The sequence below is a fragment of the Lontra canadensis genome, unplaced genomic scaffold, assembly GCF_010015895.1.
Source record: "Lontra canadensis isolate GAN:19392208 unplaced genomic scaffold, GSC_riverotter_1.0 scaffold1, whole genome shotgun sequence".
Lineage (NCBI taxonomy): Eukaryota > Metazoa > Chordata > Mammalia > Carnivora > Mustelidae > Lontra > Lontra canadensis.
Window position 1 is genome coordinate 23,592,507 of NW_022630995.1, and position 17,698 is coordinate 23,610,204.

General features: G+C 37.2%; 1 protein-coding gene across 2 annotated transcripts in view; it reads left to right on the plus strand.

Moving 5' to 3' along the window:
* The window catches only part of PDCL2 (phosducin like 2), a 37,501-nt gene extending 21,304 nt beyond the window's left edge, over positions 1 to 16,197 (plus strand). For both annotated transcript variants that reach the window (XM_032865497.1, XM_032865550.1), the window contains exons 4-6: positions 7,221 to 7,364; positions 12,846 to 13,054; positions 16,016 to 16,197. In XM_032865497.1, coding sequence (XP_032721388.1) covers positions 7,221 to 7,364; positions 12,846 to 13,054; positions 16,016 to 16,173 — 511 coding nt within the window. In that variant the 3' untranslated portion in view covers positions 16,174 to 16,197. The remainder of the gene's footprint in view (positions 1 to 7,220; positions 7,365 to 12,845; positions 13,055 to 16,015) is intronic.
* The last annotated feature ends 1,501 nt before the right edge of the window (positions 16,198 to 17,698 follow it).

Below are 17,698 nucleotides of genomic sequence, written 5' to 3' on the forward strand. Positions count from 1 at the left end.
ACAGTAATCTAAATAATATAGCAATGACCTAAGGCTAGACATACGGACCAACAGAATAGAATAGGAAACCTAGAAAGAAACCTCCCTATATACCGTCAAATGATTTTCAACAAGGTGCCAAGACCATTTGATCTTTTCAACAAATGGTGCTGAGAAAACTGGATTTCCACATGTAGGAGAACAAAATTGGACTCCTACACTTATCATAAATGAAAAATAAAGTGGATCAAAGACCTAAAAGACCTAAATATAAGAATTACATTTAAAAGATTCTAAATGTAAGAATTAAAACTGTAAAATTCTTTGAAGAAAACATGGAAGGGGAGTAGTGTCCGTGACATTGGATTTGGCAATGATTTCTTGGAAATGACACCAAAAGCACAGGCAACAAAAGAAAAAATAGATAAACTGGACTTTATCAAAGTTTAAAACTTCTGTGCAAAGGACACTGTCAAGAGAGTGAAAAGATAACCCACAGAATGGGAGAAAATATTTGCAAATTATATATATGATATGGGATTACTAACCAGAATACATAAAGAATTCCTAGACCTCAACGACAAAAGAAAAGAACCCAATTTAAAAACATGCAAAGGACTCAAATAGACATTTCTCCAAAGCAGAAATACAAATGGAAAATAAGTACTTGAAAAGATAATCAACTTAATTAGTCCTTAGGGAAATGCATATCAAAACCATGAGATTCCACTTCATTCTCACTAGGGTGCTTATGATAAAGAATACAATAAGAGTTGGTGAGCATGTGGAGAAACTGGAACCCTCAGAAATTGCTGGTGGGAATATAAAATAGTGCACTGCTTTGAAAAACAGTCTGGAATTTCTTCAAATGTTAAACATAGAATTATCATATGATCCAGAAATTACTCTGAGGTAGATATATATACAAAACATGTACATGTACATGAATGTTCACAGCAGCATTATTTGTAATAGTCAAAAAAATACAAAGAATGTGAATGTCCATCAACTAACTGGGTAGTAGATCAAGTGTGGTATACCTGTACAATGGAATTTTATTTAGCCGGGCAAAGGATTGTGATACTGACACATGCTACAGGATTGAACCTTGAGAATACTATGCTAAGTGAAAGTAACCAGTGACAGAAGGCCACATTTTTATATGATTCCATTTATGCAAAATGTCCCAGGATTGGAAAATCTATAGAGACAGAAAGTAGATTATCAATTACTAAGGCCTATGATGGGGGAATAGGGAATAACTACAGATTAGATTTTGGGGGGTTAGTAAAAATATTCTAGAATCAGATAGTGGTGATGGATGCACAACTTTCTGAATATTTTAAAAATTACTGAATTGGGGGCGCCTGGTTGGCGCAGTCCGTTGCGTGTCTAACTCTTGACTTCGGCTCAGATCATAGTCTTAGGGTCGTGAGTTGGAGCCCCACCTCGGGGTCTGCTCTGTGTTCAGCAGGGAATCTGCTTCTCCATCACCCTCTCCCTCTGCCCCTTCCCCTGCTCCCATTTTCTCTCTCTCTTTCTCTCTTTAAAATCAATCAATCAAAAATTTTTAAAAAGTCACTGACCTAAACTCTAAATAGTTGTATTTTATTGCTAGGAAAAAGGATGGATGGAAAGGAATCTGTAGATTAAATGAGACTTAAGAGATATAACAACCATTTTTATAAATAAATCTAATTTGGATCCACATTTGAATAAATGAACTTTTAAAAATGGATACAGTACTCAGTACCACTGAACACTTGAAAATGGTTAAATGGTAAATTTTATGGCTATTTTATGTATTTTAGAATAGGATTATTTGAATAATATCTGAATATATTAAGGAATTAATTGTTTTAGGTGTGACTTTGTCATGTGAATTAAATTTTTTAAAGTATCCTCATCTTTTGGAGATATGTAATGAAATATTTTCAGATGAAATTACATGATGTCTTACATTTGTTTTAGAATAGTTCTTGAGATGGGAAGTTAATGGGGGTGGAGACGTAAGAAGATAGGCCATGCATACATCTGGGGTCTCTTTACCTTTGGTATGTTAGTAGTGTCCATATTATAAAGTTTAAAAGTGCTCATTCCTGAGACCAGTATCAAGAGGTAATATTCAGTAAATTTGGGTTGGATCTCAGGAATATGCCCATCTGTGGAAACTGCTGTGCCTAAGTGATTATCATATAGGATGTCCACATGTCTTAACTTGAAAAGCATTGCTTTAGACCAGTCTCACTTGTAAAACATAGGTGCTAAAACCTTAAATACCATATTGGCAAATAAAACAGTATATTAAAATAATCACCTAGAGTGAATAATTAGTTTGTTCAAGGAATGCAAAGATTGTTCAAGGATGGCAATTGTACTGATGTAATCATTTGTGTCAGCAGAATTTATTGAGATGATTAATGCTGTTGTAACAGACAACTACAGGATCTCAATGGTTTTAGGCAGGACAGTTCCTCACCCACAGGGGGTGCATGTCCTGCAGTTCTCCTGAGCAGCTCTCCTTTGGGTGATGACTAGGGATCTGGGCTGTTTTCATTAGGTTCTCTTCATCATGTCAGAATCCTTTCCCTCCAGGCTTGGGGACTAGGGAGATAAAGTGAGTGACAGCATAGGACATTTCAGGGGTGAGTCACAGAAATGCACATATCACTTTCACTCCTGTTGGCCATAATCCAAGCTCCTAGGCCTAATCTAATTGCAAGGGAAGCTGGCCAATGTAGTCTTCCCATGAGCGCTGGAAGAAGAAGCTATACCAGTGACCACCCAGCCAATCTCTGCCCTAGAGATTAAAGAGAAATACTCTGTGTGGAAGTTCTCCCACTGCCATATTCCATATCAAAAAGTCCAACTCTAATTGCCACCAACTTATGGTATTACTTTCGTATCTCTGTTGTCACTTCAAAGGAAAAAGGAACATGTAACCTTTCAAAAGTTATTAACAAGGGAAAATTCTGTAGTCATCCTGATAGTGGTGATTTAAAGTAAATTCCTTATTAGAGCCAAAACAACAGAAAAATTTTAGGTCTTTTATTTTTTTAAGATTTTATTATTTATTTATTTATTTATTTGACAGAGAGAGAGAGAGAGAGAATGAGCAAGCGAGCAAGCGAGCAAGCAGGGGAGGAGGAGGAGAAGCAGGCTCCTTGCTGAGCAGGGAGCCTGATGTGGGGCTCCATCTCAGGTCCCTGAGATCATGACCTGAGCCAAAAGCAAATGTTTAACCAACTGAGCCACCCAGGTGCCCCTTAAGAATTTTTTTAAAGCAGTTTTATATGCACAGCAAAACTGAGTGGAAGATACAGAGATTTCCAATATACCTCCTGCCCCAACACATGCATAGTCTCCCCCATTATCAACATCTCCCACGAGAGAGATAGATGTACTATAACTGATGATCCCACACTGATACATCATAATCACCCAAAGTCCAAAGTGTACATTACAGTCCATCCTTAGTGTTGTGTTTTCTATGAGCTTGGACAAATGCAGGACATGTACCCATCATTATGGTATCATACAAAGTATTTTCACTGCCTGAAAAATTTTTATGTCTGCCATTTGCCAGCCTCCCCACCTCCTGCCAATTCCTGGCAACCACTGATCTCTTTACTGTCTCTGTTGTCTTGCCTTTTCCAGATCGTCCTATAGCTGGGGTCATACAGCATGTAGCCTTCTCAGATTGGCTTCTTTCACTTAGTAATATGCATTTAAGGTTCTTCTGTGTATTTTCATGGCTTGATAGTGCATTTCTTTTTAGTACTGACTGATACTACATTATCTGGATGTACCACAGTGTATCCATTCACTTGCTGAAGGACATCTTGATTGCTTCCAAATTTTGGCAATGATAAACGTTAGAGCTACTATAAACACTTGCGTGCATATTTTTGTGTAGACATAGTTTTCACTCCTTTGCATAAATACCAAGGAGCGTGATAGCTGGATGATATGGTATGAGTATGTTTAATTATATAAGAAACCTCCAACTGTCTTCCAAAAGGTATACATTTTATATTCCCACTGCAATGAATGAGAGTTCCTATTATCCCACATCCTCTCAATTTTTCAGTGTCAGTGTTCTGGATTTTGGCCCTTTTAATAGATACATAGCTGTCTCTTACTATTTCAGTTTACGTTTCCCTGATGACACAGATGTAGAGCATCTTTTCATACCATTATTTGTCATCAACATATTCTTTGGTGAGTTCTCTGTTAAGGTCTTTGGCCCATTTTCAAAGCACATTGTTTGCTTTCTTAGTGTTGAGGTTTTAGAGTTCTTTGTATATTTTGGATAATAGTTCTTCATCAAATGTGTCTTCTGCAAATATTTTCTTCCAGTCTTTGCGAAGGAGCTAGGTCCCTATAGACAACGGTTGCTGCCGTGGCTTTCTGATCCCCAGTGTAGGCTGAAAGTAGGACACATTGAAACAGTAGTTCCAGATTCCCCAGTTTCTGGATTGCAAGCAGAGAAAGCTATTCCCCCTGGCAGACCAGTTTTTAATGTTGTTTTGGGAGTCATTCATGGTAGCTCAGCCTAGAATCTTCATTTTTACACCTAGTGGGTAAAGCGCTTAACCCCCCAGATTAAGCCTGTTTAAAATGGCTGGAGGGCTTTCTGGTTTTGTGTCTGAATCCCAACTGATAATGATTGCTAGGTGAAAAATGTTGGCCATTGAACACTACATCCCTTTCTGATGACAAAAACAACCTGGGTGTTTGTGAATATCCCTGCCCAATCCACTGAAATAACAGAGAAAAATGAGGAGAAGGTGCGGGAGTAGAGGAGGAAGAGAAGTAGTTGACAGTCACACTATTAAGTAGGGTGTGGTCCCATCACTGGAAAGAAAGCTTTTTGAAATTTTTGGTAGATCTAGCCAGTGAGATCAAATTGGAGGAATTAATGGTAGTGACGCTAAATACTCATAGTGAACAAAATAGGGCTCCCAAGAGATTTTTGGAGTAACCGTAAATTCTGAATATCTGGGTCAATAGAGAGAAAATTGAAGGACCTCAGTTTGAAAGTTGTGAAAAGGCCCTAGGTTTGTATTCCTATTCTTGGCATTCTCCTCTAGGCTTCATTTTGCTTGGCTTACTCATTATGTAAAGTGAGTGGTTTTACCTGACATGTTTCTAATACGTGAAATAAGGACAGAGTGTTCTAAAATATACCCGGGATTTTGTATTTATTCAGGTATGGTCATGCCAACGGAACAGGAGATAATTGCCATTGCAAGGACAGGTTATTACTCAGTTCTCAAGAGCAGCGGGCATGCCCTGCAACTCAGGGCCATAGAAGGAAGCACCAGAGTTGGCTAAGAGGCAGGAGTGAGGTGATAGTATGAACACAGCACTTCGCTGTGATTTCTGTGGAATAGGCAAGCCACACAGGCTGAGCAGATTTAGGATTGGCTAGTCTGTATAATTTTGTCAGGCTCTGGGCTGTAGGAGCTGTCCCCAGTTGTCTAAGTTGACTCTTGGCGCAGGCATGCTTAGGGAATAGGAATAGTGACTCAGGCCAATAAAGGAGGTGGTTGAGGGATTGGGCTCTCGATTGGTTGGTTTGCTTTTAAGCAATGTGCTCTGCAGTGGTTACTTGCTATCTTTAGAAATTACCTAGTCCTGGGAGAGGCAGTCCCTCCAGGATCAGCAAGGTCCCAGATGCCAGAGCATCAGTACAGAAAATAAGAAAACGGGGGGCCTGGCTGGCTCAGTCAGTAGAGCACATGACTCTTGATCCTGGGGTTGTGAGTTTGAGCTCCATGTTGGGCATAGAGGTTACTTAAAATTTTTTTTTAATTATGCAGAAAATAAGAAAATATAGTTAATACACAGAGAAAGAATGGAGCATGTACTCCCAGATAACTTAGAGATATAGAATCTGTAACTTTTCAGAAACTTGTGGATGTGTCAGAAACCATTTGATGTGCTTCATAAATCCAAGCATTCAACAACTAAATCAAAACATGCAAATTTTTAAAAAGATTTTATTTATTTATTTGACAGAGAAAGAGAGCACAAGTAGGCGAAGCGGCAGGTGGAGGGAGAGGGAGAAGCAGGCTCCCCACCGAGCAGGGAGACCCATGTAGGGCTCGATCCCAGGACTCTGGGATCATGACCTGAGCGGAAGGCAGATGCTTAACCCACTGAGCCAACCAGGTGCCCAAAACACGCAAATATTGACAGTTGTTTAACAACATTTCCAAGTTCTCTATGGATGACAAATTTCTCTAGGTAACACGTACTGAATGCTCTCTGTGTGCTCGGCACCATTGTAAGACATCTACATGGAATATCTCATTTAATCCCCAACAATCTTATGCAAGTACGTATTAATATTATTACCATTCGCAGTTGGGGAACTGAAGTTTAGAGAGATTAAATAACTTGAGTTCATGCTACTCCCAAGTGGGAGCTGGTATTTAAACTCAGTTTAGTCTCACCTTAGAGTAATCACTCTTCTCTGTTATTTCTCTTCCTGCAATAAATAACAAGTAATTATACATATTTGCAAAGCTTTTGGACTGAAGGTCAATTTAGCATGATAGTTAAGAGCATGTAAACAGGGTAATAATAGTACTAACTTGATAAATTAGTTAATGTAATGCACTTAAAACAGTGCTTGGCAACATAGTAAGCACTCAATAAATGTCAGCTATTATTAATGTATATTCCTTACTAAGTGTTTAACCTGTGTATGAGAATTTGTTGGCTCAATGTTTAAATAAACTATAAAATAGCTATGATTAAGACCTAGTCTTAAATAAAAATAAATTTAAGTCAATAGCTAACTCTTTATTCTTTGCAATACCTGTAACACAAATGCCCATATGAAAAGAGAAATTGGGGGGTGCCTGGGTGGCTCAGTCGGTTAAGTGTCTGCCTTCAGCTCATGTCATGATCCCAGGGTTCTGGGATGAGCCCTTGTCTGGCTCCCTGCTCAGCGGGGAGCCTGCTTCTCCATCTCCTTCTGCTTCTCCATCTCCTTCTGCCTCTCCCTGCAGCTTGTGCGAGCTCTCTCTCTCAAGTAAATAAATATCTTAAAAAAGGGGGAAAAAAAAAAGAAAAATTGGTATTATAATACCATTAATAGTTATTCTACCATTCTTTAAAAGTTTTTGATAGGTACTAGCATCACATTCATTGCCCTAAATTGTTACTATATCTAGGGATGGCCTGAAGACTATAATAATTTTCTTTTTCCATTTCATTTTTTTAATCAGAGAAAAGCGGTTACAGGAATGGAAAGCTCTTAGGAAAAAACAAAAATTTGGGGAATTAAGAGAAATTTCTGGAAATCAGTACGTGAATGAAGTCACAAATGCAGAAAAAGATGTATCAGTTATAATTCATTTATACAGATCAAGGTAATTATCATAACATTTTTGCAAAATATTAATATATTAGGAATATTTTAAGATATTTATGTCTGGTTTTGAGATTTTATAAAGCATATAACAAAGCCTATTCAAGAAAAGAAAGCATATATAATATTAAAAAACAGAATCGAACCAGGTAAATTTGAAGATCTAATTGGTTTTATTAAGTGATTAATGAATCAGGCAGCATCCTATCCAGCAGGTGGAGGGGAATTGCAAGGAGTTGTACAAAATGGAAGGTTTTTATAGCAAGGAGGGTGGGACAGGAAGTTATTAGTAAAAGAAAAGAAAGGATTATTTCAGGCAAAGTGACTTTCTCTTAGGGGGAACAGGAGGGTTTTTTAATTAGATGGATCACCTCATCTTCCTTTGGGGAATGGAGAGCTCATGTAACAGATTACCTCATTTGGTACCGACCAGAAAATTCCAGATATCACTCCTGGAGAGGTTGAAACTGTAATTAAGTCTTTGCTGTCCTGGGGGCAAGTGATTCCACCTTGGGCCTGTGGCTTTCTTTATAACATAAACATACATGTATGTAGAGAGTAATGGGCTTCAGGGATTTAGGTATTTTATTATGTTTTCATGTCTAATTTAAAGAACTTGTCACACTTTTTAGGAGAATAGCATTCTTTCAGGGCACCTGACTGGCTCAGTCAGAAGAGCATTCGCGCTTGATCTCAGGGTTGTGAGTTTGAGCCTCATGTTGGGTGTAGAGATTACTTAAATAAATCCACTTAAAGAAAAAAAGAAGAAAAATAACACTTTTAGGCAGTTTTTTTAAAAATTTATTATGGAAAATTTCAAACATACAGAAAAGTAGAAAGAATGATAAAATGAACACTCTAAAGGCCAGCTGGGTAGATTCAAAAATGAATATTTTCCCACTTTTGTATGTTTTTATTTATATGTGGGTGTGTGCATGTGTATTTTTTGCAGAATCAGTTCAAAGTAAATTATATACAGCATAAACCTTTCTTCCTGAGTACTTCAGCATGCATCTTCAAAATATAAGGACATTTTTCTATATAACCATAATGCTATTTTCTCACCTAACAAAATTACTAATTCCAAAATTAATAATAATTGATGAAGGATCCAGTCAAGGGTCATGCAGTGCATTTGGATATATCATGTCTTTTAAGTCTCTTTTAACGGAACAATTCCTTTGTACTCCCCTATGCTCCTAAATCAATTAATTTATAGTGCCTACTTGTACTAAGCATAACCCAAATGTCCCCTGACCTACCAGCCTAGTATACAGTAACTGGGTAGAGTGGACTTTCTCCAACTCTGTGCCACAGAGACACTGCTAGCTCCTAGAGTTTCACAGATCTCTCCAGCATTAGGTCCCCGTTACTCTGCCTGGGCTCCAAGCCAGTCCAGGAACAGAGGCCACACAAGTTTCCCCCATTGTCTTCATCTCATTCTTTGAATAAAAAATTTCTTCTCTTTTCAGGTCCTCACAGAAACTCTGCACAGAGCAATTTATGCAAATTAGAGCCCCGCTGTTTACCAGCTTACCAGTTTCTCGCACAAATTTTGGATGCCATGTCCCACTGAAGAAGACATTACTGTCATTGTAACTAAAATGCTTAGTAATTAATTTTTGAGTAGCTGAAAGCCTTAAAAAGAATCATTTCCCACTTTTCCCATACCACTTAGCTGGTTAAACCAATTCGTAAATGATGCTGATTTTGGTTCCTCACCAGGAAGTATGAAGCACACTGACATTTACAATAGTGGGATCTCTGTGTGAGAAATGTTACATACTGAAGTGGTTCACTGAGTATCTTTTCTGGGACCCAGTATGATTAGCAGAATGGATGCTGGCTCTGAATGCCCATACCACAGCATAAAATTACTTACTTTGATGGTTATTTCTAGATAAATGATTACATTGGACAAATAATTTTCAAAAATTCATGAAAGAGATCAAATGTGTTACAGTTTCAGCTAGGCTGTTTCAAACTCTCATTTCCTCTGATGGACTCAAAGAATAAGCATCTTTTAAATAATTTAAGTATTTGTGACCCTGGAAGATTTTTTCAGGTTCAGTCAGTCTAAGATAGTTACATAAAATATTCATTTCTCTTGACATTAAGATAATGAATTAATATGTTGGTATAAAACACACATTTTAAGAAAATTAATCTATAATCAAATTAATAAAACAAAATAATTACTTGTGTGACAAATATTGCTTAGAAAACTCCAGTTTTTGTTTTTGTTTTTAAGATTTATTTATCTGACAGAGACACAGGGAGAGAGGAACACAAATGGGGGAGTGGGAGAGGAAAAAGCAGGCCTCCCACTGAGCAGGCAGCCCGATGTGGGACTCCATCCCAGGACCCTGGGTTCATGACCTGAGCCAAAGGCAGATGCCCAATGACTGAGCCACCCAGGTGCCCCAAATGTCTAGTTTTTAATAATGGTTTGACTCGTAACTTTCCATATTGTAGAGTATAACTGCTAAATATATTTGCATTTCTAGCTGCCTTCTTTTTTTTTTTTTTAAGATTTTATTTATTTATTTGACAGATAGAGAACACAAGTAGGCAGAGACAGGCAGAGAGAGGAGGAAACAGGCTCCCCGCCGAGCAGAGAGCCCAAGCATCCCAGGACCCCGGGATCACAACCCCAGCTGAAGGCAGAGGCTTTAACTCACTGAGCCACCCAGGTGCCCCTTCTAGCTGCCTTCTATAAATTTTACAGGAACAGAGTTGTTGTTTGTTTGTTTGTTTTTAAGATTTTATTTATCTGAAAGAGAGAGTGTGTGGGAGAGCACAAGCAAGGGAGCTGCAGAGGGAGAGGGAGAAGCAGGCTCCCTGCTTAGCAGGGAGCCTGAGGCAGGGCTCCAACACAGGACCTGAGCCCATGACCTGAGGATCATGACCTGAGCCCAACGCAGAGGCTTAATGGACTGAGCCACTCAGGTACCCCAAGAGTTTGTTTTTTAAGTAGGTTCCTATGTTCTGTAATTTTAATGTCTTTTTGCCATTAAATTTGCCATTAAAATTATAGAACTGGACCTACTGTTCCTCCAAGTGAAGGCTCAGCTTGCCTGGTGTCCCCTAGGGGGATCTAATCTCCCTGGGCCAGTGAGCTTAGTGGCTGAGCTTCAGGTCAGCCTTGACTGTTATTTTATTCAGTCTTACACCTGTGTCCAAATTCCAGTTTTGGGTTTCTACATCATTCCTATGCAAATGCATATTTTAAGCCTTGAATATCATAACTAGGCCCTAATCTCACGTTCTCATGCAGAAGTCCCCCTTATATTTTACAGTTCTTCTGGGGTTAAATTCTGGCCCCTGAATGCTGGAGAGACCACAGAGAACCATGAAAGCTACATTGAGGAGCCCAGACTTTATACTGAAGGCAGTGAGGAGCCATTGAGGGATTTTAAGCTTGAGGGCAGAGCAGTTGTTGCATGGTGAGAATTCATGCTGAGCTCCCTTCGTCAGCAGGGTCAAGGATGAATTTGGGATACCAAGACTGGAAACAGACCACTTAGGACAATCTAATGAAGCTCAGATAAGAAAGGAAAGGAGGGGGCATCTGGGTGGCTCAGTGGGTTAAAGCCTCTGCCTTCAGCTCAGGTCATGATCCCAGGGTCCTGGGATGGAGCCCCGCATGGGGCTCTCTGCTCAGCGGGGAGCCTGCTTCCTACTCCTCTCTCTGCCTGCCTCTCTGCCTATTTGTGATCTCTCTCTGTTAAATAAATAAAATAAAAAAAAAAAAAGGAAAGGAGAAAGGTAATGGTGAAAAAGAGGACAGGTTAGGTATGAGATAAGGAAGTAGAAGCAACATGATTTGATATTGTAGACAATAGAGATTAGATATGGTAGAGATATTGTATAACAGATTAGATATTGTAGAGAATAGAGATTTTTGGCCTTAGTGACAACCTAAGAAAATACAGGAGAAATGTATAATATATACGGATATATTTTTTTTTCTTTGAGGGAGGAGGGGAGATGATGTTCATCAATGTTGATATCAGAATGGTAAGACTGGGGCGCCTGGGTGGCTCAGTGGGTTAAAGCCTCTGCCTTCAGCTCAGGTCATGTTCCCAGAGTCCTGGGATCGAGCCCCGCATCGGGCTCTCTGCTCCGTGGAGAGCCTGCTTCCTCCTCTTTCTCTGCCTGCCTCTCTGCCTATTTGTGATCTCTCTCTGTCAAATAAATGAATAAAATGTTTAAAAAAAAAAAAAGAATGGTAAGAGTGTTATCACAAAAGCCAAAAATGGGGAAAACCTTTCAAGAAAGGAAGGGAATGGAGCATAGAGATTATTACTTTCCTTTTTATTTGGGCTATGAACAAGAGAGTAGTTATTTGAAGGAGACAGAGTTGTAAGAACTAAAAAATTTAGTAACATATTTATAGAAAGTGGAGAAGATTGAAAGAAGCAGTTAAAGAGAAAGCAAAATAACAGAGAATGTTCCCATGCGAAATGAGTATGAGATAAAGAATTGGCTCTGAAACAGTTTGATAAGGCTGTGAGTGAGTAAGAGAGAAAAGGAATTCATTGAAGAATGGGTATTTTTGGAGTCTCGTGATAGCAGAAAGAATTGCAGGTTCTGGTCACACTTCCAATCAAGTTTTTTAAGTTTAGTTGTTGTTAGTAATCTCTATACCCAACACGGGGCTCATACTTTTGACTCCAAGATCAAGGGTCATATGCTCTTCCAACTGAGCCAGTCAGGTGCCCCTTAAATAGCTGATGGGGAATAGTTCTGGATAATGGGGAACAGGGTGCTGCATAGAGTGGGATGTCAAAGAAAAGTGGGTGAAGTATGTTAGAGTCAAGAAATTCAAGGAAGTTTGAGATGAGACACTTTGGATGCCATAATCTCATGTGGGAATAAGCCCAAGGTGGTGGAAAGTATTGGAATCCCTTGTTTCATCTCAGAACTGCCAAAGATTCCCTAGAAGTGCCCTGTCTTGTTTTATTTTTCCTGGGTCCTATAAACTGGGAACTAACTTCATGAAACTGATGCTAGGTCAGATGTAGTTAGCCTTAGTTAGGCATCAAATTCCTATGGTAGCAAGCTTCACTCCCAGGCTATAATTGTGTTTACAATAAATATGGGAGGACTCTGTAGTTTATCATTACTAAAGATAACAATGGAGGATGAGAGTTGATATGCTGTTATATTAAAAGAATATCCAAAGAGGTACACCTGAGTGGCTCAAGTTGTTTAAGCTTCCGACTCTTGGTTTCCATCCAGGTCTTGATCTTATGGGTCAAGGGATGGGGCTCTGCACTCTGCAGGGAGTCTGCTTGAAGATTCTCTCCTTCTGCCCCTCCCAACACCCGCACACACTCTCTCTTTGTCAAACAAGTAAATTAAAAATAAAAAAGAATATCCAAAGGTACATTTTTGTCATGGAGATGTTTCACTTACTCTGTTAGACTGAGATAAGTAGTCTGTTTTTAAAGATATTGTGTACTACTTCTCTTTTTAGCATCCCAATGTGTTTGTTGGTTAACCAGCATCTTAGTCTCCTGGCAAGAAAGTTTCCAGAAACTAAATTTGTTAAAGCCATCGTGAATAGCTGTATTCAACACTACCATGACAATTGTTTACCAACAATTTTTGTTTATAAAAATGGTCAGATAGAAGGCAAATTCATTGGAATTATAGAATGTGGAGGGATAAATCTCAAGCTAGAAGGTAATGATATTATTTTTAAAATGTTTATTTAAAAAAACGTGAAAACTTCCATAAATTAACAAGTACCATGAAAGTTTATTTCCATAAAATATAAGGTGTTTTTCCTTCCCTTCTAGTCTCTTCTTGTATGCCTCCCGATTAGTTTTCCTATAATAATACTCTTACTACAACAACTACTTGCTTAAATCCTTAATAGTTCTTTCTGTGAAATAAGTTAAAAATATAGAATCTTTGCTTGAAAATTTTAGCCTACCTACCCAACTATATTACTCAATGTTTTCTAGTTTCTGCTCCAGCCAAGCTGTTCTTCAACCACTACTGGAGAAACTCCTTATTCATTTGTGCCTTTATTCCTTGTCTCATCATATGTTCCCTATACCCCAAACACCCTACCATTCTTTGTTTTCTCTCCCATACCCTACTCCTAGGTTTCCATTTCTCTCATTATGTGATTTTGGATGGACTCATAATCTTGTCTTCTTCTTCTCTACTAAATATATATAGCATATTTTCTCTGTACAATTTATCTTTCACTTATCCACATACTATCTGATTTTGTCAGTTAATCAAGTCCCTTTCTTTTCTTTTCATAGCACAGTACTTTATACTTTTAACGTCTTTAATAATTTTTACTTTCTAAGCTACTCCTAAGGCCATATCCTTGATCTAGTCATTTCTTGGAATTGCTTTAATCTATACCATTAAAATCTTTTTCTCATACCATCATGTGAAAGCCATTGAACCTCACCCTTTTAATTAAAAAAATTAATGCATGAGTACAAACAATAATATAGCAAACATTCATGTAATCGATTACTGCCCCAAAATAACAAATGTGAACATTTATTCGTTTGCTTGAGCTATTTGTTTGTTGTTCAAATAAACATTACAGATATAGTTGAAGTTACTTATATTGTCATTCCTAGTCCCATTCCCCTTCCTGTTTCCCTACAGGTAATCACTAAGATGAATAGTGTATTATTGGTCCATGTTTTGGGGTTTGTGTGTGTGTTTATATATTTAAACAATTTTTTAAATTGTTGTAAAATACACATAACATGAAATTTATAATCTTAACCATTTTTATAAAAATGTTTAATACAGAATTATTAACTATAGTTACCATGCTGTGCTGTGCATTACATACCCAGGACTTATTTAACCATTTTTAAGGATATAGTTCAGTGTTATTAAGTACATTCACACTGTTGTGCAAGTATCACCACTATTCATCTCTAGAACTCTTTTCATTTTACATAACTGCAACTCTATACCCATGGAACAATAGCTCCCCATTCCCTTCTCCTCCAGTCTTGGCAACCACCACTCTACCTACTGACTCCATGAATTTGACTACACTCAATACCTCATATAAGTGAATCATACAGTATTTGTCTTTTTGTAACGGCTTATTTCACTTAGCATAATGTCCTTAAGGTTCATTCATTTTATAGCATCTGTCAGAGTTTCCTTCCTTTTTAAGGCTGAATAATATTCCAGTTTATGTTTAGACCATATTTTGTTTATCCATTCATCCGTCCATGGACACTTGGGTTATTTCTACCTTTTGGCTTTTGTCAATCATGCTGCTATGAACAGAGACATACAACTACTCTGTTGTAGTCCAAGTCTTTTGGGTATATATTCAGAAGTAGAATTGTTGGGATCATACAGTAATTCTATTTTAAGGATTTGAAAAACCGCATACAGTTTTGCATAATGGCTTCCCCGTTTTACACTCCCACCTACCATGCATAGGAGTGTCAATTTCTCTACATCCTCACCAACACTTGTTTTCTCTGTGTGTATGTGTTATGTATAGTAACAGTCCTAATGTATGTGAGGTATTTTCCCCACTGATTTTTAATGTTTGCTAATGTCACTTTTCCTGGTTCCAAAAATGCTTCAATTTATTTCTGAAGTCTATACTATTTGTCTGTCCTCAAATCAATCAACAGCACTGTGTTTAGTACTACAGCTTTATAACAACCTAGTTATCTCTAGCAGCACAAGCCTTTCTCAAAATTTCATATAAATGTTGGAATTAGTCAACTTACATGAAAAATCCTGTTATTAGAATCATATTTATAGATGATTTGTTGAAGATTTGATATCCAATAACAATGGATGTTCCAATCCATGAATGAGATATATCTCATCATTTATTTTTTATGTCTTTTGTAATTTTCCTCATAGATGTATATATTACATTTTGTAACATATTTTGTATTTTCCTCAGAAGTGTGTTTGTAATTTGCCTCATAAATGTTCTGTTCATCCATATAGTACTTAAGAATAAATTTGACATAATGATGAATTTATAGGGATTGGGGTTTTTGGTTATCAGCTCAATTCTTTTGGTTTCTCTCTCAGATATATTTTGGTAATTTATATTTTTGTTAAAAATTTCCCATTGAAGTTTTCACATGTCTTGGCATAAATTTCTCATAGTCTTATAGCCATATTAGAATCTTTACTTTGGTTATGTCCCATGTAAATTCCTTATATGAACTGGTTTCTTTCCTTTTGTGATAATTTTTGTTGAGGTATATCTGTTAGTTTTTTCAGTGAATGAGCTTTTGATTTTGTTGGTCATCTATACTGATTTAGTTTTTCTACTTTTGCTAGGCCTTTTCTTCATTATATTCCTCTTTCAGCTTTTCTTATTTTATTTTATTTTTCTTATTTTATTACTTTATTTTTTTCTAGTTTCCTGATTTGAACTTTTAAGCCACTTATTTTCAGTCAATTTACAATAAACATTTTAGCTACAATGTCTCCCTTTAACTTTGCTGTATCCAACATGTGTTTTGATATTGTAGTACTTTCATTGTCAGTCAGTTCTAAAGATATCCTCATTTACACATTGATTTTATTAGTATCAGTTACTTTGTCGCATAAATGAATTATTTTCATTTTCCAAGATTTTTACTGGATTTAATGATGGGTTATTTATTGCAGAACTTGAATGGAAACTAGCAGAAGTTGGAGCAATACAGACTGATTTAGAAGAAAACCCCAAAAAAGACATTGTAGATGTGATGGTATCTTCAATTAGAAACACTTCTATTTATGATGACACTAATAGTTCAAACAGTGATAATGATGATACCAAATAGAAATATTTAATAAATAGCTTCAAAGTATTTATATACTGTTTTGTCACTGCCTTTACAATCAGAGATCAGAACATTTATGGATTTATTTTATTTTTATATTAGAATTATAGCTTATATATCATTTCAAAAACTTTCAAGTATTTCAGAATATTTATTGCCTCCAACAAAACCAGAATTTGTACTAAACCCTTAATATTTTTCTGTGGTTTATCATCTTTTGGACCCATTTTGGATAAAGGCACAGATATTATAGGTCCTCCGTGTCGCTTACTCCCAAAGAGGCCTATGAATGAACATAATGAAAGATGACCATGAAATTTCATTTCATTTCATTTACGTCAATAGATTTTATTTTTATTTTCTTATTTTTATTATTACTTTTTAAGTAAGCTCCATACCCCATGTGGGGTTTGAACCCATGACTCTGAGATTGTAACATGCTCCAGTGACTGAGCAAGATAGGTCAACAGATTTTAAACTCTATTATTTAGGGGACTTGACCGAAAATACTTAAATTTATGACCATTTTTTACCTCGAAATCTCTTACCTGTTAAAAAAAATTAACCACTCAATAGAAAAACACAATTTAAGGATTCTGAAAAGTACATAAGAAACAGCTGGACACATTATTATTGTTTTAGATAATTCTGTTATGAAGTTAGAAAATTACTAAGTACTCTCACTGATAGACTATAGAATCACAAGTACATGACATGTAAAGTTTCTAAATCAGGAGAAGTGAGAAAAATATATTGTGAGGCTTTCCTATGTTTTAATAGTAATCACAGAGGAATTCATCATGAAAAAGTATACAAAATTGGGACACTGAGAAAGACCTGGAGGATGTTTTATCTTGGCTTAGTAATGAACACCACTTTTAGAGAAAAGGCTGGTAAATCCAGCATGTAATAGTTCAATAACATTTTATTCTACTTTATTTGTATTGATGACCCATCATCCTGATTCTGGATGTTCACTGATGTTTGTGAGAGAATCTAGACTAAGTTACAAAAATAAATTGGCTGAATTGAGACAGTTCAACATGGAGTCAAGAACAGACGGCTGCTCTTGGGGGGGGAGGAAGTAGGAATCACAGAGGCGCCAGACCATGAGGAAGTGGGAGGAAAGTTAAATACAGATTTGAATACAGTAACCAGGTAAGGTAAAACCAAATGATCTAACTTCGCAAAGGACTGGGAAGATGGCTTTCTTCTGAGACAGCTAAGAAGGGCTTTTGAAACCGTACATATTGGGATGAAGGGAGGGAAAGTTGAGGGTTGCAAAAGATGGTCTTTTTTATTTTAAATTTTTTTTTTCTTTACTTATTTGACACAGAGAGAGACAGTGAAAGAGGGAACACAAGCAGGGGGAGTGCAAGAGGGAGAAGCAGGCTCCCTACCCAGCAGGGAGCCCAATGTGGGACTTGATCCCGGGACGCTGGATCCACGACCTGAGCCGAAGGCAAACGCCCAGTGACTGAGCCACCCAGGTGCCCCAAGATGGTCTTTTTTTTAATAGTAATAT